Raw genomic sequence first — 15,564 nt, 5'->3', positions numbered from 1 at the left:
GTAGTGCAAGTGAGGCACCATGCCTTTTTTGGAACTCCTTTCCAACCAGCTCAAACAACTGCCTGAGATGTAAACTACAGTCGGCCGACTCACCAAACAGCTGTCACATACACACATGCAAAGGGCTGAGCATAAGAAAATCCATGGAAAACCTCTTCCAGGGAAGGAGGCAGGAAGCTGCCCATAACCTCCAGCTTTCCTAACACAAATCCACCCAGCATCTGCCTCAAACACAGCCCAGAGAAATACTGTTGTGTGCCAGGGTGGAGGTAGCAACGGTGTGACCAAGCGGAGCCAGAGTTGTGTTGGTGCGCCCGCCTCCCTTCCCCCCATCCACAGGGACTGAGCATCGTGTACTAAATGGAAAACAGCCACGTTTGCTCTCCGCATTCCTGCACACATGCATGCACACACACTTTCCTAGCAAACCAGCCTTCTCATCTGGTTTTGAAAAGAAAACTCCTGTCGTCATGCATCCTGGGTTCCAGAAAGCTCGTCTCAGAACCTCGGGCTGTCAGTTCAGCTGCAGTCCACTAGTTCTGCTTTTCAAATAAAGCTGCGATTAGCCTGAAGGAAGAGAAATTTGCCTCTTACAGCAAGCTCTTTAACTGCACTTTTGACAGTCTTGGCTGCTGATACCAACTAAGAGGGAAGAGAAGCAGCTCCCTTATCTTCACACGCGAAAAAAGAACAGTGTAGGGCTGACCCAGCTTCCCATCAGTTTTCTAGGTAGATTTGCAATGGTATCTGAGTCGTCTTCCCCCACCTGCTCTGCCAAATTGTTATGGTACACACGCTTTGCAAAAAGGAAAGGAAAAAAAAAAAAAAAAAAAAAACCACGAAAAAAAGCACAATTGCTTGAAATTACACTGGAGTCAAATGTTGATAAAAAGGTGTCACAGAGGGAATGAAAACTAACTGCTGTGAAATTTAATGAAACCCACTGTGTGCCAAGGGCACAGGCAGCCAAATTGAATTTAAAAAGGTGCTAGGCAGGAAAGCCTGTAATCGGACTAGCCACTATTTTAGGGGAGATAAGCAGAATGACTTTTCTCTATCACAAGATCAAAACAGACGGCAGTTCTTACGCATGAGATGAAAAGTTACAGTATTTATCCTTCCTGCTTCCTGTGTTCTTAGCACCGGATCTCCAGCTTAGTGGCTTCAAAGGGAATTTGCCATCCCTAGCGCAAGGCTTGTCCCAGCCCTTGCAGGTCACTGAGCTCTTTCCTGACAGTTTTCATTGCAAATTGTTATGGAAAAGAGGAACAAGCTAAACAGAATTATTAATGGCTCCGCACAAACTAACTTCAGCCATCATGTCCCTCCCCACAACTGAAGCCAACCGAGGAGAGCATAAAACCAAATGCTAACATGAGATAAGAAGGAAGAAATGGACAGTGATCAACAGATGGCTCAGAGCTCACAAGGAGAATGGTTTTCAAACCACCCCTCCACTGCAGGATGCCAAGAAATCACTTTACTCTTTAACTATTACACAGTATTAGTTTGAAACACTGTTAAGGAACAGTGTCATCTAGCAAACAGAACTGTGCTTGCATTCATTTACGGGGGTATCCTCTGAAATTATGGTAGCACAAGGGGCCATAAAGCTGCACAGCCCACCTTACTTGTTAGAAGTAGCTTGTCCTAAATTCATAACTTCAGTGCTTTGAACAGTTATGAGTAGTTTAGAGGACAGATGGGCAGTGCACATCAGTGTTTGCCTTAGACCCTGGACATACATTGAGGCTTGAGGTCTGTAGCTTTACCTTGCTGATGGATTCCATCATCAAAACCTGGCCTGAGTGGCCAGGTCCTGCTCCTGCTGGTCTGCCTGTGAGCCTGAAGTGTTATGCAGAGAATCATAGAATCATAGAGAGAGAGTCTCTGGTTAGAAAGGAGATGTAGAGACTGATCAAAGCTCTCCTAAGCCATCCACTGGGACTCCTATAAAAAGAAATTCTTGTAAAAATGGTGACTTTTACAACAACCTCTTAATTTTGCAGAATGTGCCCACAATGGTCTGGGAATCTGCCTTGGCTGTAAAGATCTTTATCCCAGTGTTTAGCGCCATTCACCATATTTTTAATGCTGTGGCAGAAAAACACATGTGAACCAATGGAATTCCTTGCAAGCTACAATGCCAGGGGAGGTGGAAGCAGACCCAACAAGCTGGAGGCACAGCACCCAAAACACCCTAATACCCTCTGTGACTCAGCACACGCTATGTATGTCTGAAGACATTTAAAAATGTCATGAATTCAAAGCATGCCCTGTTTCCCAGTCTGACTTTGTTTCAGATTTCTTTGGATTAGCAGCTGTCTCTTCCCCCAGTGATCTGCATGATCGGTTTCTGGAACTCGCTACATTATAATAGCAGCATCCATAGTGACAGCAGTAACTCTGTGTGACTAAAAGTGCTTTTACAATTGGCAGACATGCAAAGCTCCAAAGGAAAAGTCGAAGCTCATAGACATACAGCAGAGATTTCCTCTTATGCATGTACTCACAAAGTCCCCTAACATCACACTACCCCAGTTTCCACAGCTCCTTGAAACTAAGCACTTTTTAATGTGTCCTGGTAATCCATACCAATATCTGGCATTCTGCTGTATTGCGGCTGACCTGAATTTGCTAATCAATTTGGGAATAATCAAGATTACTCTGATTTTTTCTTCTTTTTTTTTAGGAAAATGTATTCACAAATGGGCTTCCAGTTAGCTGCGTACTCACAAAAAATCTTCAGCTCGTTAAGAAGTCGTGAAGCACATTCTTCAGAAGCCTTCAGGCTATTTCTTACACTCCACTTTGCCAGCGGGTTTCATATCCTTTCATAGAGCGCTGTATTTCAGTAGCAGCTTTTGTAATTCCAGATTGATCATCCACGGCTTTATCTCAAATCCTTTCTCCTCAATGCAAGGGACAAACTCCGGATCCCTTTGCATTTATTAGAAAGCTATTCTTCTCAAATCAACACTACCACTTTATATTGCAAAGTCATCTTTATTGGGAGACAGAACAAGACAAGTGAACTGTCAGACTGCAAAGGAAAGGTGCAAATCTTTACATTACTGCAGAAATGATATGTTTTTATCAAAACACTGCATCATCTACTTCTTTCTGGAGCTATTTGGATTGTGTTACAAGATAAACATAACAATAATTTTATACCAGATAATTGTTTAGGTTTTCTTTCATTAGAGTTTTCTTTATGTTCCTACAAAGTACTGCCAAGCTCACTCAGAAGTCCACAAATCGATTCAAGCTGGACTCAGCTCTTGGTGCAGTAACCCCCTGAAAATACTGTTGTTTTAATGCCTTAGTACTAATGCAGTTAGTACATAGCAACCAGAGAATTAGGTAAGATGTGGCACCTAAGGAACCTCTCTGCACTGCTACACAACACCAGCCTCTTCCAAATCCCATGAGCTCAGTGAGTAGCAACTGTGCTGAGCCGTTCTGCCCTGCCCTAATTCCCATGGAGGAATATTGCTGTCGATCTCAGCAATCTAGGCTCTAAGGAAAAGTGGGCAAACAAATCTGCATCTGTTCTCAGAGGTACCTGTGACATCAGGGGACTGACAGTGGAACAAACAATGTAAATGAGATCTAATCAAGCCCAGTGAATCAGCTGTACCACTAGCATTGTCAGGGTGCACTGACCATGCTCAATTTTTCATGCCTGAGAAGATACAGGACAGCTGCTAGAAGTGATCTGTCAAATGCAATATTATCTCTCTGACCTGTGATCTTGTGGTGCCAGGGTCATCCCAAGACTGAGGAGAGTGTGCCCTTCTTGGTCCTCTGCAACTTAATGCTGTCTCCATACAGACTGAATGCCACTTAGGTCCTTGGACTTGAGCAACAGAGGAAGCTTAATATCTCTAAAATCAACCAAGATATTGCAACGAGCAAAAAGAAATACTTGAGCAGAGAAACAGCCAACATGATGGCCACCACAAGGCACACAGCTATGGGTGATGTTTAGGTGGTATGCATATATTCCATGTTTCTTCATTAAGCCACACTCCTTCCAACACCACTGCATGGAAACAATGTCTCGGTTGTTCTCATGTGCTTGTCTTCATCCAGGTGATGAAGGAGACTGAAAACTGTCTTATTCTACTCTGCAAAGCCAAAGGTCAGGAGATAAAAATGTGCATTGGAGAAGTAAAGGGATGTGAGCAAGGAAAGGAAAATGCAGGCTGGACATCATGGAAATGTTCCAAGTAGAATGCCTACTAAGCTGTGTTTCCTGAGAGAAGAGAATAAAAGCATTTAACACAAGACCGGACAAAATCCTGGAAAATGTGCCTTTGGGAACTATTCTGTCCTCTCTGTGGGGAATATTACTTCATCCGCACTGGAAAGCGTTGCAACACTTTGATGCTCCCAGCAATATTCAAATATCTCACAGAGCTCAGGAACCAAACGAAGCCAGATCTTTCAAGGCAGAAATGAAATCATTAACACCCAGATTCAGCTCTAATCAATATAAATGTAGAGGATCAGAAGAGCAGTAACTCAGAGTTCACTCTGGCTGCACGAGCAAAATAGATTATTTGTTCCCATGTCTTGCATTTCCTGAAGTTTCACTAGGTTATGCAAGCAAAGCCCTTTGAAATGAAAAGCATCACAGAAGTGCTGAGTATTATTGTTTCTTTCTAATAAAAGAGGGCAGAAAATAAAAAGCGAGAAGCCTAAACTTGATTCTGCAGATAAATAAAACAGCACTCCAGGATTTCTACAGATCAAAAATGTTGTTCTTAATGTAAAAACCCGCTGAAACCCAACACAGCTGCAACAATATTCAAAACATCATTTTTTATTCATCATCAATAGGAAAGGGAAGAAAAGAAAAGAAAGTCTTTCCATATTTTAGCAGCACCTTTTATTATTTTTTTAACACATCAGCATTTCCATTTTAATCGTGCTTCCAAGGTATTTAAAATCTAACTTGCTCCAGGCTGAAACTTAGCATGTTTTTTTCTTTCTTTCCCTCTGTTTAGCTGAAAATTATGTTAGGAATGAATATAAATAGGGAGGAAGAAAAACAGAACACTTGTTTCAGAGAACAGTTAACTACAGACCAGTTGATTCACTTGGGTAACACTTCAAGCAGACACAACCTTGGATCCACACCCATTTTAGGTTAACATCACAATCAAATAACGTTACCTTTAGGACAGGAATATTTAGCACAGCAATTTACATTGAATGTCCTTGATTTCAAAGAACACATGAAAATTTGTAGTTGATAAGGGCCCTGCTGCTTCCCCAGTATGATTCCAGAATACCAGAAGAGTTAAGACATCTCAACTGGCTGATGACAGAACGAACAGAGGCAGATAACTATGAAGGCTACTCCCAGCACCATTTGTCTTCTTCAGGTTGCATCTCCAGTATCCCAAGAGCATTACAACTCCTTGCTTGCTCAACGCTCCTCATGCCCTTGATGACAGGAGTGACGTCCTCAGAGCTAATTACTCTGTACTTTATGACCAGTAATGTTTATTATGTAATCTTGCTTGCTAACCTGCTCCATTACAATGGCTGGTGTTAGCTTCAATGGCAACATTTACTCTCTCGGATCTCCTTCAGTTGGACTCCTTAGGGAAAGATTGTGCAAAGAGCAGTGCTGTTGGATCTGCAGGGTCAGCAGCCCTTAGGGCTTCAGGGAGGACATGTGCAACCAAAGGGAAGGCAGTCAAAGGAAAGGGGATTGTTTCGAATCTAAGAGCCTGCTATTTTTTTCCACATATTGCATACAAGCACCTGCTAACCTCAATTCCCTTCCAGTCAGATTTGGCAGCAATGTGCTGATAAAAGAATTAAGCAATACAGGCTACACCTGACTAAGAGAACAAAAATCTAATTAATGTAATTTACAAACTGACAGCGACAAGGAATATATATTCCATCAGTTCATCTTTTGTTTTGCATTTGTTTTATATTTTAATTCCTCTTTTCTGTCTGAATACAGCTGAGAGAAAGCTGGCTAATCTTCAATGGAACATATGCTACAAAATCTGTTAAAGATAACATCACCTTCTAAATTCCCTCGTTCTTAGCATCTTCCCAAACAATAATACTTCCCAGCCTTTCTCAGCTGGACTCCAATCCAAGAATTTGACCTGTGCACTGTGACAGCACGTGAAGGCACCTTGTAGTGCTGGGAAGCAGGCACTGAACATTAGCATTAGCAGTCACAGGAGGCAGTTCAGCAAGTCAAGGGAAGCACAGGCAAGCTAAAAAAGGATGATGCTGCAAAACACTATACTTAATCTCTTAGTGGATACCTATAGAAATTTGGAGCGATAGTGTGAAACACAGATGCCATGAAGCTGCTTCTAGACAGGTTTTAGTAAAGAAGGCACAATACAGCACAGCTTAAATGGATTTAAAAAAGAAAGTAAATGGGTGGATCTTAAAGGACTAATTTCAGTGATCCTTAAGCAAATGTGAATTTGCAGTTATCTATTCTTGTGATGCACTTTTTAATATTTGCATTAATGATCTGGAGGAAAAGCAGTCAGTGTAATTTACCACTGGAATGACTTATGAAGACCCTGTTTTTCTGGAATTAAATTCAGACTAGATGGGCTGTTTGTTGTTTTTTGTTTGTTTGTTTGTTTGTTTGTTTTTCCTCAGAGATATACTCTTGTTCAAATAGGAATTACATTACAGTTGTCCTGCAACCCATGCTAAGGCAGACCTCGGTCTAAACAGTCACAGTGCTCTCTGCTGACCTTATTACTGCTGAGTTTATCAGGCTACAACATGACATATAATCACTCACAAATAACATTTAACAGTGCCATGTTCCTTTTTTGCTCTTATTCTGTTAGCTTCTGGTAAGGCATCCGCTCCTTCCACATGCCCCTCTTGCCTTTACATGTGCATGTATGCATTGGATTAATACCTACCACGCAGCATGCAGTTCGTCTTTACCCTGGATGGGAATTGCCCTGTCACATGTCTACACGAGCACAGCAAAGTCACTGAAGCTTTGCGTTTGATGAGATGAAAGAGAGGGAAATACGTGTGGAAAGGCGTGTTAAGCAGCCCTGAGAAGCAAACTTGGAGGGGAAGAATACTGCTTGGTTTTGGATAGAAACAGACACCCATACCTGAACTCTCCCCAAATGGGTTTGGGGTAACCATTTACTTCCTGGAAGTCTCTTGGCCATCTTTCCTGCCCCCACCAAGGCTCATTTTCTCCCTGTTATTTTTTCCCCAGTTACACTCTCTCCCCATAGGCAGAAAATGATCCTGACCTTAGTCTTCCACACAGAAAGCAGAAAGTCTCATTGCAGCTGTCAGACAAAATAATGGTTACTGGTCACTGCCTGCAGTTCATTTCCTTCCCTTGACTGTTTCTAGCCTCAGTAGTTGTCCGCAACTACCTTCACCAAAGCCCCTAATGACTTTTCCTGAACTAATCTCAGACCCAAGGCTGCTTTCATTCTCCTTGCCTGTGGGCTGCCTTTGGCTGCAAGCCACATTTCTTGTCCTTTAGTCTCACGGACTCCATCTCTCCCAAGAGGCCCTCTTATTTCTTTAGCTGTTTCCTCAAGTACTTCCTTTGAGGAATAGCTTCTCCACACAGTCCCACAGTGCTAAACACACTCAGTGCTCATCTTGATAGAAAATTTTTTATTAATCAGCTCTCCATATACAGAAGTCCTGAACAGGTGATGGTTATCAGAAACTATTATGGTCAGTACTGTCACAGGACACTTGGATAAGAATTCTGGGGCAGCCTATATGGTGCTTTTTCCAGAAGGCCCCATTTTTTCCTGAGGTGAAATCAGAAGCTGCTAGAATCTTCATCCCCTTCTTCTCTAACTAAATGCTCGTTTTACCACTGCCTGCTTCAAAAGCTCTCCATATTTTCTAACCAGCAATTAAAGGACCATAGTTTCAGGAGTTTTAGAGATCCCATGAGACACAAGGGAAACAAAATAGAGAAATGGGGATTGGAAAAGAATGTACCGCTTCTTTCTGTACTGAAAGGAGTGGCAAAACTTGTACGCTGATTGCACAGCAAGTGATGAGTAATAAAGATGACAGTATAAGCCACACGGCTACTCATAATGATAGTAAGGGCTCATTTTTCATATGCCACTCAAAATCAAGGCCAAAGAGTCAGATTCAGAGAGGCCTCTAAGTCAGCAGGTCACTGCATGCTCTGCTCCCCTGGATTCATAACCTCTTTGAGCTTGTCTTAGGCCTCCTGCAGAGCCAAGGGGAGTTCTGAGCAAGTGGAAATTTCATCTATAATTCTTGTGCACTGACTATTTTAATGAAAAGCTTCACCTTGCCAGCGTAACACTCTTTAAATTGACCATCCTTGCAACACTTGCGTCTTTTAATCCACCGTCTCTCATAAAACTGGTTAACCTTTCAGTTCGTTATGTTCTTCAAATTATTGCTGCATTCTTAAAATCATTGCGCTGCATTCACAGACCGAAACTATTCTCCAAATTAGCATGTCAAATCTGAGCTGCCTACCTGCAAATTTCTAGGCTCCTCACTTAAGTGGAATTGACTTGCCAAGATACAATGAAAAGAAGATCAATAATTATAGACTCTGATTTGCCACAGATTTGTTAAACTTCACTTCCTGCTGTTGTGTCCTCAGTAGTTATGGTCAAAGATGCATCCTTGCAATCTGTTCTAGCTGCATTTCATATCTCTTTATCTACCAAACATTCAAAGTAAACCAGCTGGAAATGCTGCACTTACCGCTACCAGCGAAGACTGTATCTGTCTACATAACTGTGCCCTCAAGAGGTTACAGACAGCATAACTTTCACCTGGGTTGTCAGCATGTCAAAGCGCTCCAACAGAAATGCTTATGAGGCATCTTGCTGAGACATTGCAGCAGCAGTTTGCAGACCATGGACTGCAGACCACTGAATAAATGGCTGGACTTGGGGTACTTCTTGTTGACCAAATTGCCTTAGTAGAAGCTAAAGATAGCATTGTTTTTCATGTAAGCAATTGCTGCAACAGTTACAGTGCTGCCACGTGATTATACATGGGAAAGGAAGTGGTTCCTAAAATTGCAAATGGGAAAGACTGTGATGCAACCTTTCTGTTAGGAACATAAACTCAGCACATCCCGGAGTCAACATAAAATACATGTATGCCGCGCAGACAGGATTGTCTGAAAGAGCACATACAAAGTACACAAAAACAAACAACATCTAAAGAGCCACTCTGGGTCCACACGGGCCTGCAGTTTCTTGCAGGCTCTGCCATTCAATTTTTATGATAAGAGCAGATTTGTGGCATAAGCACTCATGAATAATTCCCTCGCGTGAGTTACCACATACAGCTGGGGAAATCCCAGCTGTAAAACCTTGGCACAGTTCAGATAGTGCAAGCTGTGCTACTTCTGCACAGGTGCTATTCCACTGACCTACTTGGAGTTCCTTCTCCTTCGTTACTGCTGGAAGAAGAGGAGCAGGGTGTTTGCTCAGCACCTCTGGTAAACATGCTTCTCTGACACCTTTCATGGCAGTAAAAATACTTCCAGTATTGGATGAAGTGAGTTTTAGCAACTCATGGGGCGGCCTATATCTCACCCACCCACAGGCTCCCATTATACACCACTTCCAGTTGGCTTAGCTCCTCATCAATCCATGATTTTAAACCACACTGGGAAACCTACTTAGATCCTAGACTAGCAGAACACCATTATAACTTTAAACCAGCTACACTGAACATACCTAAGCTGCTTTCTAACTTCAAGAAAAGAGCAGTTTGTTCAAACACTCATCCTCTACCACTGAATGCAGCAGCTGTGTTGGTGCAGGTGACCAGGACAAGAAGAAACAGAAAGTGAAACCATTACCCATCTCCTTGCCCAAACACAGGGAAAGGAATGGAACATTACACGAGTTAAAGGCACCACTCAGTGCACTGTTTATTTTTTCCCCCAGGCTTTTCCTTCGCAATAATGATGGTAGAAGGTCCTTTAAAACCCAAAATAAAATATTTTTGAGGGTTATATTTGGCTAGATCTCCAGCTGGAGGCCAATTAAAGTGGTAATCACAATAGTGCCACTGAGCCATAGTCAAAACACACCTCATGGTATATATCTCAACCTAAAACCATTGTATAGGGAACAAAGACCCGCATTCCTGTATAGCAAATAACCCCAACAGCTCACGGTTTGACTTAAAACAACCTAATGATTATAGTGCCTAATGTCAACATCTGTGTAAATGTAGTTATGTCATTTAAACAATGGAGCTGTACTGATCGATAGCAGATGAAGACCTGATGAAGGATGTAAGGATCTGATATTTACCCTCATACGTGCCTTCAGATCAGCCAAAATACGGGCTTTGACCACCTGGTCCCTCTCAGATGTCCCCACAGACAGTTTTTAAGCAGGTTAAGAAATTAAGGGTTCTCACTTTGTTCATTTCTTACACATTTCCAGCAGTGCTGAGTGAAATGAGAAACAACCATAAAACCCAGTAGAGGGGAAAATTGGACGTGCTGTGTAAATAATTTCTGAACTGTGAGTAAAGTTGCTGGCAATTTTCATTTCCCATCACAGGTTCACATATCTTTGAACTGTCACCTCCTGAGATGCTCACTCCCTTCTGGAGGGAAGGGATGCAGTGTGGTTACATGAGTGGCCATGGTACAGTCTGAAGGGTTTTCATTGAGCAGGAGGACACCTAGATGAAGAGCCTACATCTTTGGCCCACACTGACATCCCAGTGTAGGGTCCCCAACACCTCCCATGTCCCCTTGTCCATCTGTCCATGTTTCACTATGGTGGCTGTAACCAGACCCAGACACGCAGCACCACCAAACACAAATTAAAACCAGATGAGCAGAGCAGCAACTGGAAGGAGGGGGTGGTTAAAGCCCAAGCAGAGCCTGTGACGGCTTTCAGTGAAACTAGCCAGGCCGCGTGGGCTTGCAGAGCTTTGCTGAATTGAAAACCCTCTCCACGCCCCGGTTGCCTGACCGGAGCTTTATAATGAAGCAGCCTTCTCGAAGCAGCAGCTTCCAGCAGAGTTAACTCTCAAACAGCTGCCGTGTTTTCAAATTGTCAGCCAGATTAAACATAGGAATTCAGCGCTGAGGGAAAGGCAAAGTGACAGGGTCAGTTTGCTCTAAAGTGCAGAAAACGCTCCAAAAGTCAGAAACAGGGCTTCTGGCCGGCAGCAGGGAGCCATGCTGACACCACCCAGCTGAAGGCCTGGCACAGGTCCCTTACAGGGCCTCGGTTGTGTCCCCTGAGCTGCACCCCAGCTTGTGTTTGCATCTTGCATGTGGGATGGGAACCCACTGTCCTACCTGAGTGCACCTCAGTTTGGGGGGAGAAGGGCAGGAAATGGGAGGAAATGGGCCCAGAATAGCTGCCCAAATGCTGGCACCTGGTCAGATAAACTCATCCCCTCACAGAGGCCAGTGCACACCAAGTGGCATGAGGTGACTGTGAGTGCCACCAAGCCCCGTGTCACTGATGACAGGGGCGAGTGATGATTTACTGGGAAAACAGCCCTATAAAAAACACGCCGGAGGATCCTGCTTATTGTCTCATACCCTTCAAACACTCTATGGCTAAGGCCATACAATTCACAGGCTAAAAAAAGAAAGGGAGGTGATTCTCCTACGCAGTGTCTAGACCGCAGCCTCCACTAACCCCACCAGGCAGAGTGGAGCCAGCAGCCTGGCAGGGCTCCTCCTCAAGCCTCCTCTACCAGGGATAAACATTCCCTCCTTGTCTTCAGCTCAGATAGCTCTGTGAGCTGAACCTCTCAGGTAGCTCTCAAAGGTCATCTAACAGCTAGGCATGGAGCTCAGCGCAAGAGCAGCAGTAGGAGAACAAGCCTTTGGGCTGTATTCCAACACCCAGACAGCCACTCAGTGGTCAAGTAGCCAAGCCAAGTGGTCTGCCTCATACCTCCCTCTTCCCAAAGCCTCCACACCCATACAAATTAAGTGTGAAGATCCACACCACAGCACAAGCAGGCAGCACTTACCTCCCAGGAACTGGATGCCTCCTGCCACCCTGCCCACGGTCCTGGAGATGAGCTCAGACACGCAGCAGCCCATGAGGGCTGTCAGGGCCACCAGGAGGAGCAGCCCGCAGCCCAGACCCATCACCACCGTGCAGATCCTCCACTCGGTGCTGGGGATGGCCTGGAAGGAGGCGTAGCGGCCGCACTGTTCTACCATGATGGTCGTTTGGCGACTCTCATCCCGCACTGGGTAGGAACACCTCCGGAAAGTGCCAAAGGAAACCGACTTCTCCAGCTGAGACCCCAAGAGCCAGTAGGGCATAAAGAAGCCCACACAGGATGCCGCTGCACAGAGGAAGGAGAGAAGGGCCCAGACCATGCCGGCACATGTGAGGCTGGAGGCCATCTTCACGTTTGCACCAAGCCCCTCACAATGGGGAGACAGAAAGCCCCTCTGTATTTTAGAACGTTAGAAATAATCCAGAGTCTCTCAGACTTGGCAAATCCTCACAGTGGGAGAAGCTCGGATCCTAAAAGCCAGGGGGATGTTTCTTCCCATCATGAAGACAAAGGTCCCTGATTAAACAGCAGAAAGGAGAAAAGGCCAAGTTCAGTAACACTGACATTAAAAGAGTTTATCTATGTGCCAGAGCATCTTCCCTTCCTCCAGCACTTCTCATCAAGACATCATACATCTCTGTCCCATTCCTGCAGCCACTAGCATCACTAAGGGGGGGCAGGGTAGGCATGTGGGCTGTGCAGCCCTGCCAGGGCTTCCCTGCTCACCTCTCACCCCGGCACGTCTTCACCTTCCCTGTGCTGATAGAGAAAAAGGCGAGGTCTCATTCATCCCTCCTCCTGCAACGTGCTTTAGGCATGGCCTCACAGTTTCCATGCAAAACCATTCACACTGCTTAGAGCTTTTCAATCCCAGACCCCTGTGGCAGCAGCAAACCTCATTAAACACAAAACCTCTTTGCTTCTTCCCAGTCCAAACCCAGCACCTTTAGCTCCTGCTCCTCCCGGACAAGTCGCAGCCTCCCAGCTCTGCAATGCATTTGCCTGTTTCAGGAAAGCTGTTTCCCAGAGGTTGGGGTATATTTCTTGTTTAATCCATTCTGGGTTGCTGCTTCAACTGTGTCTGTAAATTTATGCTCATCTCTCACAGTTGCTATAAATGAATTCCAATGGCTATTTACAAGGGCGTTTTTTTTCTAAGCGTGATTAGACGCCAATCAGTGAACTCAATTAACGCGCAGGCAATAAAATTAAAGCTTCCTTTGCACCAGGAGGGAACGCAGAGACAGCGCCTGCAAGTGAAATTAAGCATGTGCACCACACAAAACTTCTGTTTACTTTTAAAACACTGAGAAAAAGAGAAGTCTCTCCCATAACGCTGAGAAAGGCCCGAAGAGCACACGCTCAGCTCCTAGCAGACACAGCCCATCTGCACGAACACCTTCCAACCTGCCAGAGCCCGAACCCCGGGGACAGAAACTTGGAGCGGGGCACGGGCCGCCTCCATCCCTCCGCAGGCATCTCCCGGGGAAGGACCCGCCCGCATCTTGGCGTGCCACCAAACGTCTCCGGCAAAGTGGGTCACGGCACTTGGGGGAGATGGTTCCCTCAACTGGCGGACGAGATCGGGATGGATATAGGGGCAGGACCCTTCTAACCCGCGGGGTAGCAGCTCCGCTCCGCACCCCGGGCGCTGCCAGCCCACGCCCAGCACACTCTCTCTCTCTGGGGCGTGGGATCGTCCCTCCGGCCCCAAAACCCCGCTCCTCCGCTCCGGGGTAGAAGGGGGCGGACGAGAGCTCCGGGGCTCCCCGAGGGAAAGCGGGGGCCGGGAAGTGAAGCTCGCCGGGGTGATGCGAGGAGAAGGCTGCGGAGTGCAAGGGGCGGGCAAGGGGACAGAGGGGAGCAAGGGAGCAAGAGGACGGGAGAAAGGGGCGGAAAGTGCGGAGCGGTGGGGAGATCCGAGAAGAACGGGGGCCACAGCGGGGAAGGGGATGCGGGACAGGAAGGGAAGAGCGGGGAGCCGGGAGCAGAAGGGGGTCCGCAGAGTTCGGTGGAACGGGAAAGGGACGCGGCTACTGGCTGGCGGTGCGGGGATGCAGCCGGGAAGGGCTGGGCTCCGAGGGGCACGGGAGGCCGGGGGAAGCCGCGAGGAGCCGGGATACTTACTCACACGCCCGGTGCGGGGGCTGCCACCGCCGGGTGCCGGCAGCACATGGGCGCGGGGCCCGGCTGCGGGGCCGGCGGGTGGCGGCCGCCCCAAGCGACTCTCACTGCGGTCCCGGAGCGGAGGCGACGCGGGCGGGACCGGCACCGGGACCCACCCCGCACCAACCCGGCCCGTCCTTCTCTCTCTTCTCCGCACGTCTGATTCCTCGGGAGGCACCACGCTCCGCCGCCTCTCCTCCCCCTTCCCCCCGCCGCCGCCTCCCCGGGCGGGACTCGCCGCGGCCGGGGCCGGGGGCGAGGGGCAGAGAGGGACCTCCCCGAGGCGTCCCGGGGCGGGGCTGGGGGTCTCGGGGGGGGACGTGGCGCCCCGAGGCCGGGGGCGGCAGGGAGAGAACGGGGGAGAGGGCTGAGGAGGGGGAAAAAGCCGGCGGGAAGGGAGGGTTAACGAGAGGGGGGTGCAGCCTTTACATGGGAAAATACGGGCTAAGCGCGTGGTATGTGTGTGAGCAGTGCGTGTGTCTGTGTGTGTGCATGAGAGCTGCTGAGCCAGCGATTTGCTTCCGACAGTTAGGGAGCTGCTGGGCTACAGCGAGAGGCAATGTGAGCAGAGTACCGAGCAGCTCCGGGGCTAGAGGAGGTCGGGCGGAGGGGTGGGAGCCTCCAGGCCTTGACCGGGGTCTAAAGTGGGAAAGTTTTGGGGAGGGGTTGCGAGGAGGGATGATCTCCGCTGGGATTTCCTATTTCTGCTTCTTCCTCCCCGCCCTACAGCGCCAATAGATTCCCTCCAACAGAAGACAATTTTATGCCGAGTTTAAATTATGTCGGCACCAGACAGGGAAAATCTCTTTGGTAATGTTTCTTTTACAGTCCTGGAACATCACATGTGATTTAAGTACCGATCATTAATATTATTAATGCTAAATGGAAGCGAGGTTTATTGCACTCAGTCTGTGTTTACACCATTTAGTAGTAACAACAGTCATGTTCGGAATTAAATTACAAAGCCACTTTGTTGGATGGGTTTTTTGGTGGTTTCCTTTCCTTTTTTCCTTTTTAAAAGACTCTGGTTTTGCCCTGTAATGTAAAGTCTTAAAGTCAGAACGTTTATGAAAACATATATTTTCTCAAAGGATAAAAAATGGATTGAGAATTATCTAGCAAAATCTCATTTTCCATCCTATCATTTCAAGCATATTCCTTAAGGAAAAGTGATTCAAATAGAAGAAGGTTAAAAAAGTGCTTCAAATAAAAGAAATGTTCTGTGATTCTGTTCTGGATGCAGCCTGCTGTGGGGAGCCAGCTTTAGCAGGGGGTTGGACTCCATGATCTCCAGAGGTCCCTTCCAACCCCTGCACCTCTGTGATTCTGTACAATACA

At 46.6% G+C, this 15,564-nt stretch overlaps 1 protein-coding gene across 1 annotated transcript in view; it reads right to left on the bottom strand.

Annotated features, from left to right (window-relative positions):
- LHFPL6 (LHFPL tetraspan subfamily member 6) overlaps nucleotides 1-14,302 on the bottom strand; it is a 133,289-nt gene extending 118,987 nt beyond the window's left edge. The window contains exons 1-2 of the mRNA XM_015851901.2: nucleotides 14,188-14,302; nucleotides 12,022-12,576 (exon numbers count right to left, since the gene is read on the bottom strand). Coding sequence (XP_015707387.1) covers nucleotides 12,022-12,406 — 385 coding nt within the window. The 5' untranslated portion in view covers nucleotides 12,407-12,576; nucleotides 14,188-14,302. The remainder of the gene's footprint in view (nucleotides 1-12,021; nucleotides 12,577-14,187) is intronic.
- Nucleotides 14,303-15,564: the final 1,262 nt, after the last annotated feature.

This window comes from Coturnix japonica, chromosome 1 (assembly GCF_001577835.2).
Source record: "Coturnix japonica isolate 7356 chromosome 1, Coturnix japonica 2.1, whole genome shotgun sequence".
Classification (NCBI taxonomy): Eukaryota; Metazoa; Chordata; class Aves; order Galliformes; family Phasianidae; genus Coturnix; species Coturnix japonica.
Note: the sequence above shows the minus strand (reverse complement) of the source record. Positions and strands in the feature narration are given on the sequence as shown.